The sequence below is a fragment of the Meleagris gallopavo genome, chromosome 8, assembly GCF_905368555.1.
Source record: "Meleagris gallopavo chromosome 8, MGAL_WU_HG_1.1, whole genome shotgun sequence".
Classification (NCBI taxonomy): domain Eukaryota; kingdom Metazoa; phylum Chordata; class Aves; order Galliformes; family Phasianidae; genus Meleagris; species Meleagris gallopavo.
The window spans coordinates 9,832,764-9,858,738 of NC_139411.1; the positions used below are offsets into that span (position 1 = coordinate 9,832,764).

At 35.8% G+C, this 25,975-nt stretch overlaps 1 protein-coding gene across 5 annotated transcripts in view; it reads right to left on the reverse strand.

The window, feature by feature from the left end:
• Window positions 1-25,975, reverse strand: part of CTNNA3 (catenin alpha 3) — a 422,209-nt gene that overhangs the window by 361,616 nt on the left and 34,618 nt on the right. For 4 of the 5 annotated variants that reach the window (XM_031554365.2, XM_085230251.1, XM_085230252.1 and 1 more), the window contains exon 5: window positions 20,123-20,242. The exons of the other annotated variant lie outside the window; for it this stretch is intronic. In XM_031554365.2, coding sequence (XP_031410225.2) covers window positions 20,123-20,242 — 120 coding nt within the window. The remainder of the gene's footprint in view (window positions 1-20,122; window positions 20,243-25,975) is intronic. 5 annotated transcript variants of the gene reach the window in all.

Consider the following 25,975-nt stretch of genomic DNA (forward strand, 5'->3'; position numbering starts at 1 on the left):
AAGCGCCACATAGCCTCTCTTCCCAATGGGATGTGGGAGAGAATTAGAAAATAAAATTAAAACTATGGGTTGAGAAAACTATTCACTAAAACAGAAGAGGAGAGAAATAATAGTAATGTTATATAAGTTTACAATACAAGCAATGTACAAAGCAGCTGCTCACTACTCCTCTACCAATGTCCAGACAGTCCTCAAGCAGCGGACAGATACCCCCCCACCCCTCAACTCCCTCCATTTTATCATCTCCACATAATGTCATATGGTATCAAATATCACTTTGGCCAGCTTAGATCAGCTGTCCTGGTTCTGTCCTCTCCCTGCATCTTGTACCCCACCAGACTCCTTACTGGCAGGACAGTATGAGAAGCTGAAAAACAAAAGCATACTTGTCTCTGTACAGCACTACTCAGCAACAACTAAAACATGGGTGTGTTATTAACGTTTTTTCTCCTAAAGTAAGCATCATACTAGACATTACAAAGAAAGTAAAACTATCCAGCTGAAACCTGGACAATATTTTACAATATTGTCTGTAGCAACATCCAAGCCATAAAGAACACCATTCTGTTTATAGAACAGAATTTATAATCTATATGTAATATATTTGATTTAAATGCAATTTCCACAAAAGGGCTTTGCTGTATAATTTATACACAAAAATATATAATTCTAAGATCAGAATCCTTCAAAATCATACTTCACTGATGCTAGTCATCTTATAAAGATATGAATTTTCACTTATAGTGCTGAAGTGACTGGGGAAAATTTTTGGGAATTCAGGGACCAAAAATATCCTGAGCTGTATTAACAAGAGGCTTAAGTGCCTTCCTGTCATGAGAGGCTGATGCAATGGGGCTTGCTCAGTCTTGGGGGAGGTATGGCTTTGCATGCACATAATAGCAGCCACTCCAATACTTCCAATAAAGTCATCAAAAAGACAGCACTTGAGAATGAACAGTAATACATGGAAGTAACTTGTGAGACGCCAGGCATAAATCAGAAGACATTTAAACTGGTTGTAAGCAAAATCTTTTTCTCCAGAAGGTATGCTGGCAATGGATTGGGTTGCTCAAAGAGGTTGTGCAGTTTTCATTCTGAGAGATTTTGAAGACATGACTGGATAAAGCCTTGAACAACCTGATCCAACCCCACAGCTGACCCTGCTAGGAGCAGAAGCTTGACTAGGACTCTGATGAAGTCCTTCCCAGTCTGAATAATTCTAAGGAGAAGCTAGAAGACCAGGAGGCAGTACTCATAAATAATTCATTGTGACATTTTTGTGACATATAAAATAATATTGCACCAAATTGATTGCCACAGTCTTCATACAGGCATATAAAGTATTTAAGTTTTTAAAATCCTGCAAAACTGCAACTCACGAACTATTCTTAGCATAGGTATGAACATAAAATTTATCTGCATGATAAGATGTATAAATTAAAATTTTATAAAATTAAACAGGTTACATTTCATTACAATTAATTCATTTCATATTTTTAAAAGGATTAAGTATTACAATAAAGCACATTTGCTAAAAGGCAAGTATGGGTTTTATTATTTAAGTAGCAAACATACTTCAGATTCTAATTCAGATTCCCTTATCTATGTCAATAAATCTTGTTTGTACCAGAAGACTTTACAGAACAATTCTCACCAGTGCTAGTACTGACTGCTGCACTCACATTAACAATACCAAAAGAAGCTCTAATTCAAACAAGATTCCTTGACACAGGCCACTCTTCTCATTTTGTTCTGTAAGGACAAATCCCTCCAACTTAATTACAGGAAGAGCAAATGCACTGCAAACATCTGGAACCTTGTTTATATTATCAACGTGTCAACTGAAGCAACAAAGTATGGTTTGGATTTTCTCCTTTTTTGAGAGGAGGGGGTAAGAGAGGGGAGTTGTTTTAAACAGGTAGTTCACAGTCTTTACCTGACTAAATATAACATAGATCAGTTCAATCCACAAAGCTGCTTTTCCAGAGCATACCGTTATGTTTGTACATGCACATGCTAAAACTGTCTAACTCTGCTTGTATCAGAGGAGGCAAGAAGAAAATTCATGGCAGAACATTTCACATGTACGCACAAGGCATCAACAAATTTGTTGTTTGTTATTGTTTTTTAAAAGAAGAAGAATCTGAGTAACCTATACTGTTTACACTAAATATTTAGGCTAGTACCCTTCTCTGATATCTAGGTAAGATGTCTCATCTTAATTGACCCTGAATAGGCCAAATGCAGCTGCTTCAGAAAGAATATACAGATTCTTACAAACAATACAAGATTTGGTTTGGCAACAAGCACAGAGAGCTCTTTGTCTCAAGCCCAATGAACAGTGGTAGTTGCAAACCATGAGTAGAAAAGAATAAGCACTTAACACAATTATAAACACATTTTTCTTTATCTGGCTGCCAGGGACATTGTTGCTCAACTAAATATACAGTTAGAAAGCTGTATATTTTTTAATAAATAGGCTGATCTCTGTAGTAGCAAGTTGTGTAGTTAGAAACTAAACAAACATTCTTTCTTCATTCTTGTCTAGTTCCCCCAACACTCAGATGTCCTGCACACTCCTCAGCTGTGTCTTTGAGATTCATTACTACTGTAATGCAATAACTAGCTTGGCACAGAAAGCTGAAGAATGTTTCCCTTCATATAGTAAACCATTCATGAAATCATCTCTCCAGAGATGATAGCTTTTGTTGCTGCAGAATCAAAATTGATCTTTTCAAGATCAACAACCCCACAGAATATCAGAATATTTCAGGCATAAGGCACACAGCCTGACCATCCATAACCCCATCTTACTAGCCTGCATTTGGACATGCACGCATAGCAGTAGTGGTACAGCATAATAATTAGTACAGGTAAGCGTAACAATTCTCTCAGATGCCAGACAACCTAGTTGTAATAACGATGATCTAAGAGTGATTATAAAATCTCTCTCAGAAAGAAAACTTGATGCTACAACCAAGTTCCTTTTATGGGCATTGCATCTACCAGCTTGCAAACTCTGTGTAGTTAGCCCTTACTAAAAAGTCATAAAAGGCAAATGTAGGAAAAGCAACAAACCCTTCAAAATCTTGACAAGGAATCACTACAACACTGTACTAGAGAAACCAGTGCAGGCTTATTGCATGTGTAGGAAATATGCTATTTTAATAACAGACACTGGCAATAATCCTTTACAGATGAAAGCTAATATACGAGGTTTTTTTTTTTTATTTTAAGCTGCCATTTTTTATGACTACTTTTTTTCCTGAGGAGTGGTCCTCATTCTTCTCATTCCTTAATCACTTCATTTGGCAATTGTCTTGCTCACAAGAGTACATCCAATAAAATTGACATTACCTCTAAGGCGTGGGTGTCCCATAAATGCACTTCCATGGAGAAACATCCAAGAAAATCAAGTAAGACATGTGCATACTAGGAAAACAGAATCCACTGCAAAGACAGCATTTATTGCATATATATATATAAAAAAGTATATATTTCTCACGATTAGCAAGAGTACGAAATCAGAGAGACTACTAAAGAAGGCTATCTTGCTAAACCTGATCATCACTCCTGAACTTTGTTTGCGGTTATCTATGTTTCTCTGTCAGTGCAATTGAGAGGTTTGTATCAATGACTGATAGCGATTATTAAATTTAGCAGAAAAGCAATGCAAAGTTAATGTATTTACTGTACTTTAGAAATGGCAAGTAACTAAGTTGTTCATAAAACCACACATATGGTTGCCATATTTGAGATAAAATATCATTATGTAATCACTCTGTTTATCAGCTCATCTTCTAGTAACAGCACAGATATTTTCAGATTTTCCATTTTCCATGTGGGATACTATCAGAACTTAATTAGATGACCTTCACGAAGAATTTTTAGATGAAGGCAAATGACATTATTTTCATGGGTAGTTCCAGAACCATTAAACATTTCCAAAGCTTGGGCTGCATTACTCTTTCCAAGCAATATTTCTATTTAAAAATACACACAGTGACTAAGGACAAAATAAAGTAGTATAAAGGGTACACCTACACCAACAAAAATGCTTATGGTTCTTTAGTTCTGAGGTGTCAATCACACACTGTCCATGCTGTATACATGTAGCTTTCTCCAACCACAGGAATTATCAGTTCTTGTCCAAACAAGCCACAATTCAGAAATCACTTTCCTCAAAGTACCACTTCAGAAGAATGGACAGGAGTAGATCAGATTAGGATTCTTCTCTCTCCCATAAGACTGCAGGACACCCCAAAAGGCTCTACATGTGTACACATGCTCCCACCACATAACTAAAAACCAGTTCCCATAGTATCATGCTAAAGATATATAATTGTACAGAGCCATGAAGCAAATCTCTCATAGTCTTAGTAAATAATTTTTTGGAAAAAAAAAACACCTCTAAAAATAAAGTTTTGAAGCATCTGTTAATCAGTGACATATTACAAAGCACTTAACAGCAATGTGATTGTGCTTAATTTGTGTTCAGACATTTCTCAGGTCTAGTAAGAAATAAGTGTCATGTTCAGATTCTCTCTAGCAACCCACAGGCAAAATAGCCCAGCACTGAGTTTTACCAGCCTTGCTGATGGAACTGAAGAAACTTGAAACAGACCTGAGAAAGCAAAAACTTAAACCAGGCCTAATTAAGATAAATAAAGAAGGTTTAGCTGTACCCATTGCAGACTTGCTTACCACCAATCCACTGCTAAGATTTGTGGGCAGTTGGTATCCTCACCTCTCCACAGTTATTGATTTCTACAGGGAGGAGTACCAGAACTCAGTGGACTCATAGCAACTGCTCTTAAACTTATCTTAAATAACACTTCTGAAAATCTCATTTCTAATAGCATTCTTTGTGAGGCTTGCTAAGATGAGTTAAGACTTATCTCCACTTCCATTTAGTAAAGAAATATTTTAAGAGATGTCTTAGCGAGACTACCAAAAGCAGAGATAAAAGGACCTACTAAAAGCAGAGGAGAAAAAAAAAAGATAGAGAATGTGTTGAAATAATTTTGAATTTTCTTAAAATATTTGTTTTGACAGCTCCAACAGCAGTCATAAGTTTTTACATTGTTTCTTTTCATAATCATTTCATTTTTGAAATAGGCTTCTTTCCTCCCTCTCCTGCCAACTGCTTCAGTTTTGCAACTATCTCAGAAGCATCTGTCATTTCTCTTCTAAACTACTACAGACACTTGAAAGGGAGTACTTTGTAGACTATCATTGCTCACAGTAATGGTGGTAAAAGATTAGACAAGGATTCATGCAAGTGTGAAGGCAGAGATACACTTCTTTAAATTAATCTTCATTTGTTTTAACCTTTTCAAGATTCTTAAGAGCTTCTCAGCTTGCTCTCTGCAATTCTAATGAATTATCTTCCAGGCAACATAAAAACCTTCACAATTAATTCCCAATAAGCTAAGGCCAAGATCAAGAATTCTTCACTATGCTTTCAACTATCTTTCCTGATAACTCCTTTTCCCTGACCTCCCAGGTTTGATTCTATATATACCATAGTAATGAAACTCTCCACAATGAAATGCAGAACACTCCTCTAATAGAATCTTGCAGAACCTTGAGTTTAGAGGAGATAGGCTCAAGCACATCAGGACACTTTTCTACCATTTTACTTGTACTTAAAAACTGCAGCTTATCTGAAAAGTGGAGGGGAAAAGAAAATACTGCAGCTCATATCACCTCTGTACCTATATTTGCCTCTCTAATCTACTAGTTTAGCAATAAAATATAATCAGCAGTTCCAAAATTCTGATCTGCAATCAAATTTTAGTTCCATGGATTTTATCACCTTCATTTAGGTCAGATCCTGGATATAGAAAGTATTGCTATAAGGACGCTGGCATTAGTATTAGTGAGAACGTAAATTTCTCCAGAAATACTACCCAAACACACATTGTGAGCAGCTCATTTCTGGCACATCTGTTATTTATCTACAAACTGATGATCAGTAAAGAAGTTAAAAGGAATGCTGCATATTCTATTCAGAACTTGAAGCAATAGTTTACAAGGTTCTGCAGATGAAATACTGCAGGATTCCTAAAAATGCTCATGCAAAAACAAACTGAACATTAGCTTACTCATCTGAATATATGAAGAAATGTAATATTTCTGACAGTGTCTGTCTCTATTAGAAGCACAGTGCAACACCTGCACCTATGAGTAAAGATAATAAGTGACCAAAACAATGAGCTTTTAATCAGTATGCATATTGAAGTTATTTAACATAATCAGCTCCAATGACTTATGTCTCATACTTTCCCTTTGTCTTTACACCTTTCTGCAATGGTCGCTGGGGTTTTTCAATATATGAACAATTCAAAGAACTTAATATTTCCAAGTATGAATAGGCACCAGTCTGGAGTGCAATTAGGTTTCCCCATACAAGAAATTCACTAATAGACTCACTCACTTACAGAAAAGACTGAGAAATACGAGTGATAGCTGTCACCACAGCTGTGAGAAGTATTTATAGCTATAATGACTGTTGAAGTTCATTTAAGTCATTCCATACAGCTGTTGTATTACTAAAATCAATGTAGAGAGGATATACTGAAGATTGAGTTTGACAGTGGAATGCCTAATGCGTAAATAGAATTGTTCAGTATACAGAGAGATCTGGAAGATAGTGATAAGTCTGTGTCTTCTAGCTTTTTAAAGGTTTTCAGGCTTTGACTAGGGAACATACACTAAGACCGGACCATGAATATACCTCATATCTGATTTCTCCATGCTTTTAGCTTCAATTCAACCAGCATTTGCAGTAGCTGCTTTATTTTGAAACCTTTTCTGACTTGACAGTTCTTGAATTGGACTTTTCCAAGCTAGATTTAGTATTGATTGTATATAGTATTGATCTGAAGTACTTTCCTGGCAATATCTGTGAATTGCAACATTTTATATATTCTAAGCTCACTGCACATTCCTAGATCATCTCAAGATCAGGCAGGCCATCAGCAGCATGCTAATCAGACCTTTTGAATCCATAACAGCAATTCTTCTATGTCCCTTCTTCTCTTCTGGGCCATACTCCAAGTGCAAATTAAATAGATCTCTTTGGTACACTAACTCCACACTTTAGAAATACCATTTGCAGGAACTGCTCAGAGACCTTGGGTCCCAAAAATGAAAAGGAGAATCATCACTATGATTTCTCAGCCTCCAGTTCTCCTTTTTTTTTTTGGAAGGGATTTAACAGCACACTATGACCATGTTTTTTAATTCTTCTATACTTTAGTTAATCCAGTGCTGAATTACTTGGCTGCAGACAATGTAATTTACTAAACTTAGAAAATGTAATGCTTTGCATTTATGGGCTAGCTAAAAAAAAAAAAAAGACATTAAAAAAGTCTCCCATAGTATTTCCCTCTTACAAACCAAACAGAACACTCGTCCTTTTTCCATTAATAACCTACCCAATTACAGCTAAAAGTTAATCCCATTGTGGATGTATATGGAAAGCATGACTGAAGTAACAATTAGATTAACCCATATTATCTTTTGTTCTTAAACATTAAGGCCAGGTGGATCTTTAAATTAAAAGTCCTTTATCAAGGAAACAAAACTGAATTCCTAAAGACAGAAAAACAGTCACAGAATAATTTATTTTCTTTAGTTATAAAGGCACTGTTATGAGCTCAAGATCTGTCACAATATCTTCTGAAATCATTCTTTGACAAGTTGCTCATCAATAAGAAGTCCTGGACACATTAAGAAGTGCTGGGAATATCAGAGTTCTTGCTGTGAAGGCAACATGTCAACCTGAATAACATGCTGGTTAGCCTCTAAGGTATTTTTATTAAAACAACAGTAGAAAGAAAACTCATCATCAGCTTTCCTCAGCCAAAGAAGAGCAGTTAGTCTGTTTTTCAACGAAGACATCCTGTTTACCATTCTATTGATGGAAAATTAGGCATTTTCTGTCTTCTGATTTGATAAATAAAAGACATGAAAATTTTCAACTGTAACTTGACAATGTAAATTTTACCTACAAAGAAAGCTTTAATCCACAATGACCATCTATAAACCCACAGTTTCCCAATATGTCATGAAGGCAGACTTCAGAGTAGACCAATAAGCAATAACATCTACGCTGATAAGGAATCAACTTTGGCCCTCCCAAACCATGAAGATTTTATATTCCATATTTACATTTTAACAAAAGATTAAAGATAGGTGACAAAGAAAGGAAAATATTAGAGTCTCATGGGTCCCATCAAGTGAGAAGAAGGCCTAATTACTTTCTCCTAAGTCTTTGGGATGAAGACAAAGAATCAGTAAGAACAGGTCTATGTATCACAGACAATCAGACATCTTGGCTAAGCTAGAATAAGGATCTGGAGCAGAAATGGGAATGATGAATTCAGGGTAGGAACATCAAGATTAGGTTGGGGCAGTGAATAACGCATGTTTTGCCCTCTTTCTTCATGCCCCAAACCACTGTAATTTTCATTCCATACACACTCAACTCATAAGTACAATACTTAAGGCCCTATATAAAACATGCATATCCAGCAGTACTGTATCTTCTGTGTAAGACAGAAAGGAAAAAATATAGCAAAACAGTGTGCGTATAAGTGAAAATGCTTTTTTGTTTAAATCTAATGCAATAAATATCTTTCTGTGAGCAAAATGAATGAGTAAATAACTTCAGAATGAACAAACAGAAATGAGGCGTGGATGACAGAAGGCCTTGCAGGACGAAGGCGACATTGACTTAAATTTGTGTGGTGGCTGCCTAGGAAATATAACTGCTGAATGGTTAGGGTAAGTTTTAAAGGAAAAATCAACATGAGTATCATTATGTAAATGCAAAGGACAGAATACAATCTTATGTAGAACATTTGCTGAAGAAAGGGGGCTGCAAAGGGGGGCATATGTGTACTGGGGAGATGACAATATAAAAAAAAATTAAGCACTAAAGGCCCAATCTTATTATTTCACAAACCACTGAGTCAGAACACTATCCTGAATTCTAGACAAGGCTACAAAGTCATCTGTATGCAAAATCCTTGATTTCCATTCTTAGGGTTTTGATTCTGCCCTGCACAGTTCTGCCACATCTTAGTAATATTTTCCACAAGCTAGAAGCCCAAGGGTGAATGAGCACTTGAAAGTCAAGGGCCAGAAAATCCATGAATAGGACGCATTAATCCTTCCCTATATATTAAATATATCACAGTCAACAAATGGCATACTCCCTGTAATCATAGAATGATAAAATATCTCAAGCAAGAAGGGAACCATAAGGATCACAGAGTCTGTAACACAATGGAAAGCACAACAGAGATAGCAGAGTAGCAAGATCCCAGGCTACAGCAAGTAAGAATTTGCTCAAATGCAACAGCAATGGGCACAGAAATAAAAGAAAAAAGCTGATTACGTTCAGAAGGCCTCAGGCACACAGGAACCTCCAGCAAGATACCCTTGCTTTCACTACCAACCCTTAAATGAGGGATTGGAGTCTGGGATTGCGTAGATGCTGGCTCTACCCCCTCCAGTCAATCAGGTACATTGTATGGACCTGAGCTTCCCTGGGCTGGTCCTGCCTTCCCACCAGGTACTCAACCACTTTTTTAAGCCTTGACTTAACATTTCCATTACAGAGTCCAACTTCTTCTGTAGAATATTCAGAAATACTACTTCCCAGAAATTTAAGACATCTATTTTCTTTTTCAGATAGATAATAATAGTGAAGTGATGCACTAGGTTATGATTTCAACTAATAAAAACATACTGAGTTGTAGATCTGTAAGACAGAGGCAAAGAACTCAGCACATACTTTGGAAATAACATCCCCCAAGCCAAATTTTTATTATTTTCAGAGATACTGTAACAATCAGAAAGATCAATGCAATGGAAAGGTGATACAAGAGGTATAACGATAGAGGGACTAACACAATGGAAATGTGTTATAAGAGAAGGAAAATGGACTGCTCACACATCTCTGAAGATCTAGGCTCACAGAGAAAAACTCCACAAAGGAGGAATATCCAGAAAGAGATCCTCCCAGAGTGGCAGTCAGCCCTTAAATGAGGTCTGAGAAAGGTGCAGCCAGGCTCCACCCTTTCCGGTTGCACACTTGAATTGCCTTCACCTGTGCTCCCAGGGCTGACTGGGTCCTTTTGACAGGTGCTCAGTCAGTGGTTCAAGCCCTGACTCAACAGTTACTGTAAAGATATATGTCAGCACTTAGACCTAGTCCAAAAACCAATGATAACTGTGTAAGTAAAGCAATAAAGTGTTGCTCTATAATTTTTTTTTTTAAATTATCAACATTTTTTAGAGTGTAATACTTTACAAAACATACTATTGCATAAGGCTTATGTAATATAAAAATCAGGACAGGAGCGTGAATGAGAATATTAAAATCCAGCCATCCCATGTTCCGGTGACACTGCAAACAAGCTGCTGCATCCAAGAGTTCTGCAGGAAGGGACTGGTTAGGAGAGGAATATCTCAATAGGACATCTTATCAAGAACATGTGGGAAATTTTTCTGCATGCAGCTGGTAGAAGCGTTCAAAGTACAGGACTTATAATATACACTTTGAACTACCCAATGGAAAAGGGAATACAGCAGTGCAGAAAATGCTCAACAAGTTCTTGAAATGCTTTAGTGTAGTGATACAGAAGTGGTGAGAAGAAAACTCTTAGATTTTGTTTCAACCAGTGTGGGGAAACTGAAAGTTCTGAAAGCCATTTTAGCATGATCTTGGCACTTATTACTCTTGGAAAAACAGAGTAAAAACCTGTAAAATAAAGATCAACATGTTCCAGTAAGCAGGTTTTGTTACATTCAGTTGAGCTGAATGAATTTCATCCTACAATACTGAATGATTGATGACAAAGCTGTCAATGCTCCCAGTTACCAGTGTTTCCTTGTGAGAGAGCACAAAGATCTCTATGAGAATGCAAAGTGAACAAATTTGACTAGTCTTTTTTCAAATAGAGAAAGCAAGGATTTAGACCAATCAGTTATTTTTAGTTAAAAAAACAGATAATGCAGTTCTCTATTTAATTATCTAGAAATAAAGACATGAGTGAGTAATAGCCTAGAGAACATAGTTTGCCCAGAAAACAGCTTACCAAGTTCATCTTATTTCCTTCTTCCTCAGTTCTTGGTATGTACAGAATTATTTTTTGAGCAGCTCTTGTATGGCTAGATTTTTGACACTCATGTAACTTTCTCATAGCTAGGAAAAAAACTAGATGAAGATTTCTTAAAAGCAGTTACCAGCGATTCACTGCTGCTGTGGAAATATCTATTAAATGATTTTCTGCAAAGGTCTGTTGTGAATATCTACTTTGCACAAGACATTAGAAAACAAGGATAAGGGACTTTAGTGCACTGAAGGATTTGACATCACAGGAACAGTAAGTGTGATGCTCTGCATTCATAAGGGTGAGTACAAGGCACTATATGTGGCAGAAGCAGTCAGATGCACAATGTATGAGGGATGTTCCAAAAGCAATGCCTCCTATTTTATTGTGCTAGCCCATGACATCAGAGATAGATGTTGGTGGTATGGCAGCACAGGTTGATCCTTCCCACCAGTATCCTGCTACATTTTGTTGCCATGTAAAGATGGTAGCAGAGGGGCAACCTGGCAAAATGGCGTCTGATGCAGAAGTGTGTATGAAGCAAAGGTATCTCACTGAATACCTCCATGAGGAAAAATAGCACACACTGACATTCATCAACACTTGCTGAATGTTTCTGGAGATCTGATAGTGGAAGTGAACTCAGTGAGGCAGTGGGTGGCAACAGTGACAGTGGGCGACCTCAACTGGTGTAGATCATTATGAGCACAGCATGCAGGCTCATGTTCCTTGCTGTCAAAAATGTATAACTAATGGTAGCGACACTGTCAAAAAATACAGTTTTGTAGCTGAGAATTTGCTCTATCAAATAGTATTATTGTATTCTTTGTTGTAGCTTCCATGGAAATAAATATGATGCACTACTTTCAGAGCAACCCACATATATGCAGCGTATGCCAGTAACAGGAGATCACATTAAAGCTGTGAATTGTTCTGCCAGATTTTAAAGATTTTAAAGTTGTCTTTTATAACAAATTTAGTTCATTGCTTCAGCACTTTCTTGCTGTTGATCTCCTGCTCCCTGGCAGGTTTCAATTAAGTTTGCTAGAGTATTTATCTTCAGCTCTGTTAGCTGTTGAGAGTCAAGAAATTAGATCTATTCCCACCACTGTACAATTCCCACAGAGTAAGAGACAGGAAAAAGAAAAATGTTTCAAAGCTCAAAACACTATAGGGCAAGGGTTTATTTGAGACAACTAACAAATTCAAACATAAAATTATCTAACAGATATCTTAAACCATAAGATCAACACTTTGTTTTTTATTGCCAACAGACATCTACATCTCTGTCTCTAGAATGTCATACAAACAAACCTAAAGTCTCAATTCAGGTGAAAAATCATTAGTCCTGTCTCTTAGCAGTACAGATAAACATGGTAAGGTATGGGTGTGTTGGTTATGGTCAGCACATGTTATCCCTGAGCAAGCCATATACGAAAGTCATCCTGTTCTTCATACCTGTCTCTGAATTCTGCAACTAAATTTAAAATTGTTACCAGAGTTCTCCCAATGTAATGGCCTAGTTAAATTAATTCTTTGCACCAATTTTGTTATACTATCCTCCTTCTTAATTTCTTTATACACCAAACACTTAAGAAAGTTGAGATGTAACGAAAATTTAAAAGGAAATTTTAGGGAGGGGGTAGAGCAGTATGCGTCAAGAAAAGTCTGCTTTTTAATGATTAAATACAGTTTATTTTCCCTTAAAAAGCAGCAGAAGAAGATGTCAAGACTGTTTGAAAAGGTGAAATATAAGTAAATTAATTGCTAGAAAGGTAGATAAGGCACTGACGGACATGGGCAGTGAGCATGGCAAGAATGGGTTGGGGTTGGACTTGGTGATCCTAGAAGTCTTTTCCAAACTTAATGATTCTATGATTCTATTGCTCTATAAGAAGAAGAAAAAACAAAAGAGCTCTGCATGAAAAAGAAAAAAAAAAAAAAAATTAAATCCCAGGCAAACCTAGGAAAACCCAGACAAGTTGCAGGCCTGCAGCCTGTTGACATTCACAGTCCAAAGCATTATGGCGACATTTTTGAAGTCAGATTATCTAAAGTAATGGATGCTCTTGGCATGCAATATGTCAGAATTTTTGCCCTAAAGATCCTATATAAACATATGGTTAAAGAGGATATTGTTCTCAAAGGCAGAAAGCTCCTGACTGCAGGGATCTTATCTACTGGCAGAACTCCAGGTTCAAAATTGTCTGGCATAAATACAGTAAGACTAGGTCTATGGAGTAGAGCTGACCACTTTTATTTGCTGGCAGTAATTCCTGATGAGTTCGTGATACATTTCCAACATTTAGCCTGAAAAAATACTACAGCACATCCACTTGAGAGAAAAGGGGGGAGGCAGGAAAGGAGACCAGAATCATTAATGCATCAAACACCATTGTTTTATGAAAACCAGAACAGTAGGAACAATGGAGAAGGCAAGTATAAACAGAAAAAAATATTTCAGTGATAGAAAAAGTTATTGCAACAAACATAATATGTGTGTCAAAACATGTTCATCTTTCTTGTAGAAGAGTTTTGTGTGTGGTTGCTCTGTTGAATTAGTCTCATTTATTTCAACTGCATTTAATGCTTTTTGAAATTTCTTCTCTTGTTATAAGCACTTTCTCTTATCCTTTCTTTTTCCTAATAAAGATTTAACAGAAATAGAAAGAATAGGTGTTGTTCATATACAGAACAGATGGCAATAGCTAGAGAAATTCCATTTTCAAATAACTGACCTTATTAATTACCTTAAATTTTAAGATTGCTCAAGGATAGGTTAGCTCTATCCTAATATGAACAATAAAACACTCCTTCCAAAATATGCTAACTGTAAAAAAAGCAAGCTGCATTTCAGTATATACATATATAAACACACACATACATAGACATATGGATGTATATATGTGCATATATATATATATAGTTTGTACATTTGTATATATGTATATGTACATACACATACAAGGGCTACTCCAAAAGAATGCCTCCAATTTTATTATATTGTCCCATGATATCAGAGACAGTTGTCAGTGGTATGGCAGTAGAGATTGAACCTTCCCACCAATATTCTGCTACATTTTGTTGCGAAGAAACAGATGGCAGCAGTGGGGTAGTTTGACAAAATGGCATCTGACATGGAAGTGAATATGAAGAAAAGGTATGGAACTGAATTCCTTCATGCAGAAAAAAATGGCACACACTGACATTAATTAATGTTTGCTGAATGTTTATGGATACCAAAGAGTAGGTGTGAGTACAGTGACGCAGTGGATGGTGCATTTCACCAGTGGTGACAGTGACAGTAGCCTCAGCTGGTGCAGATTATTGCAAACATGGCACACAAATTCTTTATCATTACTAGTAAAAATGCAAAGCTAATAGTGGTGACTTTGTTGAAAAAAATATAATTTTGTAGCTGAGAAATTGTTCCATCAAATAGCGTTATTGTATATGCTCTTTGTATCTGTTGTAGTTTCCATGGAAATAAATAGGAGGCATTAATTTCAGAGCAACCTACACATTATATATAGGGGGTTTTTTTGTTTGTTTGTTTGTTTTTTAATATAGACAATAAGTAACATACATATTTTGTCGATGGAGATTTTACAAATAGCTATAACATGAAATATAACAACTACATAATGTAAAATTTTCATATATAAACTATACTTATCAGGAAAAAGCATAATAGAGCTATAAAAGATAAACACAATCCCCAAAATACATTCTTTAAAATATTTCTCTGTAACCTCTCTCCACTTTAAGATATATTAGAGGTTCTCGAGATGTGTTGCAACCACAGGAAACTTACTTAATTCAATTGACTGATGACATTTGAACGTAAGTATGTTAGACCTTCCTTAGCTGATGCTGAAACAAGTTACACAGTATTTAACTCACAACTAGAAGGTCTATTTTTCACTCAACAGAATGTATTTTACTGCTTAGGTAGAATGCAAAGTTTTAACAAAATGGGGATACTCAACACTGTATAAATCTATTGATTTATACAAGTGGAGATAAAGAATAAAGAAAATATTCCCAGCCGGTCTATGCACAGCAGAAGTGAGTCTTAAGACCACAACTACTGGCCCTTCCATGGTTTTGGGGCACAAAGGCATCAAGCACAACCTTTCTTAACATAAGGATTAAAATTGCCTGGGTGTCCCCCACTGATCACCAGATTTTAAGGTTAGTGCTTCTCTGCTGGCATTTACAGTTATCTTTAGACTTTCCGAATGCACACAGAAATAACTCTTATTGACAACCAAAGAAAATGCACACATACCCACAAGCACACTAAGATGCCTCAAAAGAACACACAAATGAAAGAAAGAAAATCCTTTCCTCCTCTTTCTCTCTCATTCAACTTCATTCCCATATTACCACTGTTTCTTTCCCTCTCTAATATGCCCTATCCTAACAAAATAGGGAATAACAGGTATTCAAACATCTCCAAAGAAGTAATCCCATTAATTTTCACACAAACAGTAAAAAAGGAATTTTCTGATCCTGTTAAAGATCTGATCGCATTCCTTTGCCAGGAAAATTAGTAGGAAAAGTTGTCATGAATGAGAATCATGATCAAGTTTTTGAGGCAGTATTTTCCATCCTCTCAACTGTTTACTTTCTCTACGCATCTCTCAGATTAAATGATGATCTATTCCATTCCCAGTGTCCTTAAGCAGTCCACAACAAAGCAAAGTACTTCATTTCTGAAAAAAGGGATACTAAATAAACAAACAAGAAAAACAAGATTGTCTGATGTTTCCTTATTACTCTTCTCCCAAAGGTGGTGTACCACTTCAAAGAATTTTTCTTTTAGCTGGGAATGTTAAAACATTTGGATTTGTTACAGAGCCCCCTCAATTGTATTATTCTTTGGACTTCTCTAAAAGGTAGAAATTTTTGTGTCTTTCCTGAACAAAAAGCTAGTCAGAAATGAAACTATTACAACTACAGATGCTTTGGAAAAGACAACATACACACTGTCTCAGTACACTCTGAATAGAAAAATACCTGTGCACATCTGCCTATGACATCAAAATAAGACATTTTTAGCAGATTTTCCATTATCTCAAAGTTAATTAGGCAGCAATAGTAATATTGTGTGTGTCTTCATAATATTAATTCTGACTACAATTCACATGAATTTTGTGCTGGTCACAAATAAAGCTAGTCCCTAAAAAAACAGGTAAGCAATTTAGTTTTAAAACATTTAACTTCCTGAAATTGGTCCTGTACAATTAGAATAGCTTTATTGGTACAAGTTTATAACATTATTAACTTACTGAAACTGCTTCAGATGTAATCCAGTTTAACAAAAAAAGTCAGCTCAGAGTGTAGAAATTAAATTTTCAAGTCAATTAAAAATGTAAGGAAGATAAGTAAAAATGGTAATTCTCTAAACAATCTACACAGACTACCTGTGGGACAAAACAAAGTATGAATGAACAGCAAGCAGGACAGCATAAAAAAGACGTACACCAAGATGGATCACTTACGGTCCTTGATTGTTTCCCAAATATAGAAATTTACTAAAGGTAATCCTTCTTCAGAGGAAATACCATTAGTCAGAAAGTGAAGGAAGTGACTTTACAGTAAAATAATTTCAATGAAGAGGCTTAAACCAATACTCTTCTAGCTGAACAATACATTGATAAATTTCCTTTCACAGCAGCAAGGTCCCATATAAGAAAAATAAATGTGCACCATTTACTACTATAATCCTAACGAAAAACAAAAATGTGTTGGGATGAATCACAAAGTCCCCTCTTATCCCAGAGTGCTTTCCCATTTTGTCCAATTTCGTTTTCCATGTAAATATTCATATTACAGATGTGTTAATGCTTGGGTTGATATAAAACAGTGTTCAATGTAAAGCTCCCTTAACTCTTACTGGAAATATTTCCTTAAATCACAGAGCAAGAGAAAAGTTTTACTATTCGTTGTGGTACAGAGAATTTTTTTCCCAGTCAAATTTCAGATAACAGTATCAATAAAATGAAAGCTTGTTTTCATAAAATGCATTTTTTTACTCCAAAAGAATTGCCAGACTTCTGGATGAGAAAGAAAAACTATGTTCCTTAGAGGGAGAGCTCTTGAAATGGAAGACTGACAGTATATTTGTATTCTCAACCAAAACAGATCTCTAGTGGATGCAATCCAACCCCTGAAATACATAGAAATATTAAATTGTTAATAAGCATCTTATAAGGAAACTCTGTAAGAGGTTAGATGGACAAAAGCATATCCTTCTGGATGGAGTTGGGGGAGAAAGAGCAAATAATTTTCAGTCAGTTTAACACACTTTAAGCATCATTATGCAGGGTCATGCAAATGCCAGAGCGCATTAGCCAGCATGTAGCTTGGTGCAGTTCCACACCTGCATCACTTAACAACATTTGCAAGAGTCTGCCTATGTTCAACTGTTGAACAGAAATGTTTTATTTGCTTTTAATCTGGCCTGAGTTGAGCATGTTTCCATGTAACTTTTTTAATAAGGCATTTCTTTTGGAAAAGTATGACAAGCCTATAGAATTGGAGGTGTGTCTTTTGCTAACCAGTAGTAAGAAGGAAAGATCTGACATGCAGCAATTCAGAAGAGAACAGACATGAATATGTGGGAGTTCATCAGAGACAGCAACAGTTCAACAAGAGCACCTAGATCCATGCTTGTTTCTTGTATACTGTTACCACTAATAAAAGTTTGGTCCATATTCAGAGATTAGTTTCAAGATGAGTAATTTTAAATATCCTTTTAAAAATTCGTGATTTTTCCATCTAACTGGAAAATTTCAATATTGAAAAATTACAGTACTTTGGAATGATATAGTTGTCTGCTTCTGTTCTTCTTTTTAGATAGAGAAATAAAGTACAACATAATAACATTCATTACTCAAACTACATAAAGCTTATTTCACCACAAATGGATTCATGCTCATATTGTATACAGTTGTTTTTCATCTCCAAATATATGGCAGTGACTCGACATTTTGGGCTGAAAATATATCCATAGTCCAATAAAAGAGCATGTTTGTTGTTATCCTTTAAAGGTACAAACACCGCAAAGTCAGTATTAAATGTCATAAACTCAGAAGAATTTCAGTTCCAATTCAGATCTGTGCTTTTTCCATAGTAATTGAACCAAACCTTACCCCTTTCACAAAGAAATCAATTTATTTCCAAAGCAGGAGTCAATTCAAAGTCTCCTACACAGCTAACATAAGCAGCTTTCCAAATCCTTTTCTGCAGGACCTCCAGCAAGTTCTATTGAGATGAAAATCTCAGTATCATCATTAGCTAGGTTACTACCCCAAAAAATCCACAAATCATAAAACTTCTGAATGGGTATGCAATGTAAATTAACTGAGGTACAGAGAACATCTCTGGTTTCTCACTTGCTTTCTAATTTCAATATTTGCCCAGTTTGTTTTCTTCGTAGCATTGTAAAAGATTTTGTAAAGAGACATGTCCTAGTAAAAAGTCTATCCTCTGTCCTGTGATTGAAAGCAGGAAATTATGTTATGCCTAATACATTTCTAGTACCTCCAAATGCAAAACCTTCTGTCAACACATTTAAACACAGCAGGAAGACAGAAGAAATAGCGTGAGGAGATATATGAATGCCTGATATTAAAAAAGGATGTTGAAATTCTCAAGGTGGCTCACAAATGCAAAATATTAAGATAGAAAATGTAGTAAAGATCTGGAAACAGGAGAAAAGATGCTCTTCTGAAGATGAAATGAAATATGCTATTGAAGCATGTTTAGAGTCTGCTAGATAACCATATATAGGTCTCTTGAAATAACAAGGGATTTTGTGAAGTTGGGAATGAAAATTCAGAGAGAAAGCTACCCCTAATATTAGTGATATCCTTAGAAGCAATTACAGAATTTATACTTCCCTGGCTCAGAACTACTCTCCAAACCCTTGCAGATGTAACATTTACTATGTTTGACATAATTACAAGAGCAAGTAGCATAAACCCACATTACAGTATAAAACTAGCATTACTCGCTAGTTGAAACAGTCTTTTGTTTATCAGCAGCCCCATGTCCAAGGGCACAAAGAAATACGCTATATTACTACAGAATAACTCACCTAAGAAATTGCTCCTTGACCTCATCAATTCAAGAACCTAAGATTCATGTGTTCAACCACCATCTGTCTCTGAGTCCTTTCCTCATTTTCTATCAAATAAATTACTCAATATAAATGACTAGAAGGGATGTCGCCAAATAAGTGAAGTGTTTGACAACACTGACACCAAGTGACAGAATTCAGAAAAATATAAAACAACTTACATAGAAATTATAGGGTGCTTCATCAGTCTGATCTGAGATAGGTAAAGTTGTTTTTGTTTTTTTTTTCCACTCAAGAACACAAACATGAAGACCTAACATGAGATTTGACAGTTTTCACAGATGTCACATCCAACTTACAGAAAGCTTGTCCAAGATTAAATGAATTTAATCATGTAAATACATCATGTACACAAATACATGTTAACAGTTTAATTTAACCTCAATCTCACAAGTGTGATACACTTTAAACTTCTACACAATCTAGCCTTGTAAATTCATTACTGAAGAGCAAAAAAAAATTGATGGTTTGCATGCACAGCAAGTATTTGATTCCATTAAATTTTGTGGATTTCTGTTCATTTCTCAAGTAAAAACAGTACTTTATACCCTTTAATTAAAAAGTTTGGTGCATTAATGCAGTGCTTAATAGTCTCTAAGTCTTATGTGCTTGCTTTACCTTTCTGTATGATAAACACATCTGTTCAGAAATAAAGTATCATGCCTTCCAACACCATATGTATCATACAGAATTGCCACCATTCCTATTGATTCACACAATCAAATTACATAAAGCACAAAACCCTATTAATAGAACAATAACTCTATCAGATGTTCTTCTTTTCCCACTTACCATGTACATGCCCAGTGTTCCACATCTTACCACCTGGATTCCACATGCTTACCTGCTGACGTTTGTATGCCAAATAATCTAGGTTTTCCAGATCCTTTTGAAACTTCTGGTAGGTATTTTGTAGATCAGATCTACTGGATACATTTCTTAATGTTTCAAAAGTTCTTTGAAACTGTGATGGTAAAGAAAGAAATATTGTCATGCACCACTTGCGGTTTTGCTTTTGTCTGTTTCCTGCATAAGCATTTTAGTTTACTAACTACTAATGATGTAGAGCTGCATCTTCTTCAAGTATACCATATTCTAGACGTGAACACATTCCTACGATTTTGAAATCAATTCCACAATTCAAAAAAAGTACCAAAATTACCCAATTTAAATAAACTAAATCCACTGTTTCATTTCATAGACAAGGCTTACATAAAACATTAGTGATAAACCAGACCTGATCTCTAAAGATTAATTATTTTCCTATGTCATGGTACTTAATAGTATTCACATGGTTTTCTTTCTTTCTTTTTCTTCTCCAACTAACAAAAGCACATGCAACTTCATACAGGTAGTGAAATCATTATTCTAACAAGCATATCAGTAGGGTAGTCTTCATCAATTTAATTTATTTGTCATAATCTGCTAGGCTGAAGTCTGACCTTGGGCAAAGTGCTCAGATGCTGTAGGAAACCTGTCACAAGATTAGTTATACTTTGTTTTCAAATCTCACTTTTAAATATAATACTTCTTTCACCTACATATTATTTAAAGTGGTACTGGTATTTTTCAAATAGATGAACAATGCTAATTCAGCTGTAGGAAACTGCAACACAAAGGCTAATATTTGTAGTATTAACAATTTCCTTTAGAAAGGGGAATGGGAGATGTCATAGCATAGAGACATGTGAAGGACCTGACAGATGGTGCCTCTCAACCTCCTCATCATCACAAGAGATCCTGAACCTAATATCTGGCCTGACTGTTGGATGAACTTTACAGACATAGCACACTGTCTAGTGTCCGTGAGCAGAGATGGTCACAGCAAGATTGACCATGCTGCTTGTTTTTATTTTTAATGAAATCATCTACCTCTCCTTGAGGATCTGATATGAATGTTTGCTATACCACTGATATGAAATTACTGAGGTATGTTGTACTTGATTTCTTCACCTCACAAAATAGTAGCAAGAATAGGGAAGAATACAACAAAGAGAAACAACATCATTTAAAAGTTCGATTTTATAAGATTTTATAAATCTTTTTTTCTCTAGGAGATATGCTTCAGAATACGTTTTTACTTGATAAGCCTGAGAATGTCACGATGGATCATAAAGGCTAAAGACATGTCACCTGAATAGGACAACAAAAATATGACATCACAAATATTTAAAGTACTTCATTACATACAACTGCCGATGTCAGAGGAAACAAATACGGAGTACTAAGTTTTATTCCTGACAGTAACCATACAATCCCCACATAAACAGAAAAAGATGTGGGAGGCAGCAAACGCTGCTTCTTTAGTTTATGAATTATGCTATTTGACAAAAGCTTACATGGGAATCTAGCTAATTCATGAAGACGGTACAACCAAAGTTTCATTAAGATGAGGGCAGTGAAGTACTGAACGTGCTGCCCAGAGAGGTGGCAGATATCCCAACTCTGGGGACATTCAAAATCAGGCCAGATGGGGATAGGAGCACCTAATCAACCTGTGTCCCTTCTCATTGCAGGGGAGTTGGACTTTGAGGGTCCCTTCCAACTTTAACAGTTCTATGATTCTATGAAATGGCCTGCTGCACTTCCTTTACTTGTTCTCACTTTACATGCTTGGCTCAGATTTAGGGCCAGTACTGCAAATGCCAGTTTGTTATATTGAAAAGAAAAGAAAGGAAAAGGAAAGAGAAAAGGAAAGGGAAAAGGAAAGGAAAGGAAAGGAAAGGAAAGGAAAGGAAAGGAAAGGAAAGGAAAGGAAAGGAAAGGAAAGGAAAGGAAAGGAAAGGAAAGGAAAGGAAAGGAAAGGAAAGGAAAGGAAAGGAAAGGAAAGGAAAGGAAAGGAAAGGAAAGGAAAGGAAAGGAAAGGAAAGGAAAGGAAAGGAAAGGAAAGGAAAGGAAAGGAAAGGAAAGGAAAGGAAAGGAAAGGAAAGGAAAGAAGAAAAGAAAAGAAAAAAAAGAAAAAAAAGAAAAGAAGAAAAGAAAAAGAAAAAGAAAAGAAAAAGAAAAGAAAAAGAAAAGAGAAAGAGAAAAATGGCTCTCTGAAACCATAAAAGTCAAGCAATATTTGCCATTCAAAATATTAATATTATCATTTTCCATTGTGCAGGACAGCAAAACAGCACTAAACTATTCATTCATGAAATCTTTATTTTCATATGGATGAATTAAGGAAGAAAATTTAATTTCTATTCTGACATAAGCAATTCGTTAAAAAAAAATTCTTATTTTAAAACGTACTTCTACTCTAAGAGACTAAATTACAATAAATGTACTACTTTAAATCAACAGGAGAAATGGTTGAAATCAATATTCAAAAAATTCTCTGAAATTCAAATTACTGAAAGCAAACATTTACGAAAAAAAGTTGTTGCTCGCACAATATTTTATTCTAATGGAATGTGTAGTATGCCTTTTTATAGAGGCTTATGGCCTTCTCAATCCAGGAAATATCAAATAATTTTGCTCTTGTTTTAAGTTTTGAAGACGCACATTTTGATGATAAGATGGATACTTTTTTCCATGCACATTCTCATTTCTGCCTCCAAAGCAAAAGTGAGCTATAGAATTAATATCTTTGGATCAGGATAATCTGCATACGCCTGAGATACAAAAAACTGTTGATCAGGCAAACCATTCTACCTTATACTTATTTCATTACTGTACAACCCAGAAACAATCTGCCAAGAGAAACAGAATTTCCAAGGTCGTTTTACTGATGTACAATTTGCCCTCCAATATTAACACTCATAAAAAGAAATTTCAGTGTCACTTCCATATCATTCTCCACTGAAGCAATGCATTTCAGTGTGTTGATGCAGAACAAAAACAGTGTAACTACCCAAAAGAGAACAATTTATAAATGCTCTTTTTTTGTTGTTGGTTTGAAGACAGTGTACAACAATGGAGTTCTAGACTCTATCTACAGCATGCAGGAATTGCCATAGTCCCAATAAACAAATATATGAAAGCAAACACCTACTAACATCCTACCTTAATTTTCTTGAAATACTTTCCAAACCACTTCACTGACATAATAGACATAATATTGATTTTTTCCCACTTAGCTGTACTTCTAGCAATTGCGCACATTCCACATTAACCTGTGAGGAAATTATCTCAAAGCTTTACAATTATTTTATATGAAAAAATAATATACAAATATATTTTTATATGTAATAGATAAATAGATATACATTTGTATCTATAAATTATATATAAGTATATAAATAACAACCCATAAAAGCTTTACCTCATTTAAAGTAAGCCCTATACATTCAAAATAAGCCTTACTGCTGAGTCCAGATAAATTCACTTTCATCACTGTTTTCCCGTAGTTTGTGAAACTGACAGGTTGTTGCATATATTCTCTCCATCTCAGAGAAAACCAGATACCATTGCTGTCCAAGGCAGCCTTTCCCAGATTGAGAAATCTTATAGTTAACTCTTAATTCACCACAAAAAAAAGAAAGTTGATATCCTCCTTTTCCCAGGCCATGGGAAAGAGTTTTAAGAGGGCAGTCTACTCCTGTTACTCTACCTTCTTTTGCTAAGGTATGGAATACGGGTACAATTATCTCTTGTTTTAATGATTCACGACTCTTAAAAATGTGGTAGCTGAGCAGCAACCTGCCCTGTCACCTCTAAAGGTGAGGATTTGCCCCTAATACACTGAATCAAGCTGACACTCTGAAAGAAAAGGAAATTATCCTTTCTCAAACCTAACAGGCATGCATTGCTCATGGAGACCCTTCTAGGATGTTGGAAAGAACAGAAAAAAAGTGAAAAAAAGCAGACAAGCTGCCTGTAGCTGAAGCAAAGCTATAAACTTCTAAGCATGAACTACTAAGGTAGCTGACCCACATCTACACCTGAGATATGATAACAAAGATGCTGTCACTACACCTAAAGATGAGTCTGAAGAGTCTATTGCAGAACAGGAAGCTCTGGAGAGAAGGAGAAATAAGACTGATGGGGAATCCCTATACAATAACAACAAAACCAAGAGATTTATTTGCTTACAAATCTTTTCATTTAACTGTGATTTGTTTTCAGATCTTTTCATTGCAGTGTGATTTTTTTCTTGAAAATACAGCTACAGTATTCCATTTTGTTTTCTTGTGCTCTGGTAAAACAGATTTGGGAGCCCTCACGCTTGGTCATTTCAAAGAAAATCTGAAGTAGTTCCACCTGAAGTTGGCCAGTTAGGGTCCCTTCAAAGCCATGCTTCTGACTTGCAAGAAAAGGATGATGTTCTTTTTTCAGCAATTCCCATACTAAGACTAAAACCAGGGATGTTACATAAACTGCATCGTAGCCACTGTGGAGCCTGTTCCCTAGCAACAGTTTGCTAGAGTCGTTAAGTGTTGCTGTTTCAAGGGAAGCCCTAGGGGTTGGAAAGCTATGAGTCATTAGGGGGTCACAAAGCAGCACAGTCAAGATAACAAGAACAGAAGGGCATTCAGGTTCTGTTTGCAAGCAAGAGAATGTTCACTTAGAGAAATGCAGCTCTTCTTAAAATAATTCTTAGGGGCTGCTTTTTCTTTGTTATTTATTGCACTTTACAGATTGCTATATTATTTGTGGAGTATCATGATAAACACTGTAACTCTAATTACAAATAACTGTGTTCCACGTGTCATACACTGGTCTCAGTAAGAATCTAGTTCCGGTGGCTGATGAGAAAAATATGAGTATGAACCACAGAAGAAGCCAAATCCAATCTCAAACACTCCTGTTAACTTTTAACATCTCATTTACACAGGTTTCTATTGCTGTGGTGATCGTTCACACTCACCAAAGAAAAGGAGAGAAGACTCTGGTCATTTTTGATGTTAAAAACTGACCCTCTACCTCTGAGTAGACTGAGACTATTTTCTTTTTTTTTTTTTTTTTTCCTTTTTTTTTTTTTTAATGTTGCACCACAACAGAAAGCAGTCAGAAGGTGATGTGGCATGCAAGTCAGATTCTGCATTAAGTAGAGTTATGCAAGTAAAGTCATATTCCTAAACCTGAAGCATAGGTAAGCCTAAAATGACTTATCTTTCTTCTATGTCACCATACTATCCCTCTCCTGCTAAAAAAGTTTTTAATGCTTCCACTGCAGGGAAGGGAAGAACATGAAGCACTACACCCACAGTGCTCAAGTTCTCAAGTCACTTCTTATCTGTAGCCATTCTCATCTTTTTTCCTGACCGTAGTTAAATAACTCTAAGCAAACATTTTATGAAGATCCCACTGTCTGAGGTGTTTTTGAAAAATATGAAGACTTAAAAAGTAATCCTAAAAGCACAATAAAAAGGGGGAAAAGGCAGACAAAACACACTGGTTCAGCATGGTCTGGAATAGATAAGAGAAAAACAGACTGCCAACATATTTTAAATGAAAAGCTCAGAGCTTGTTACTTTTTTGCTGTTCTCCCTTGATCAATAAATTCAAGCAGTTCCATTAGTCTGCTAATTCACTTAATTAAATAATATTGAGCACCACTAGCCTTAATGAATGAAGCTGGTAATGCAGCGCAGAATCAAATAATGTGACATATAAAGTAGCTCTCTATGTTTTTCACAACACAGTTTTGGTTAGAGAAGTCAAGCTGTAAACTAAGCATGGAAAATCAGATATCGAGAACTATTAGAAAAAATTCCCCTCTGAAAGAGTGGCCATGGAATTGGAACAGGCTTCCCAGGGAGGTGGCTGA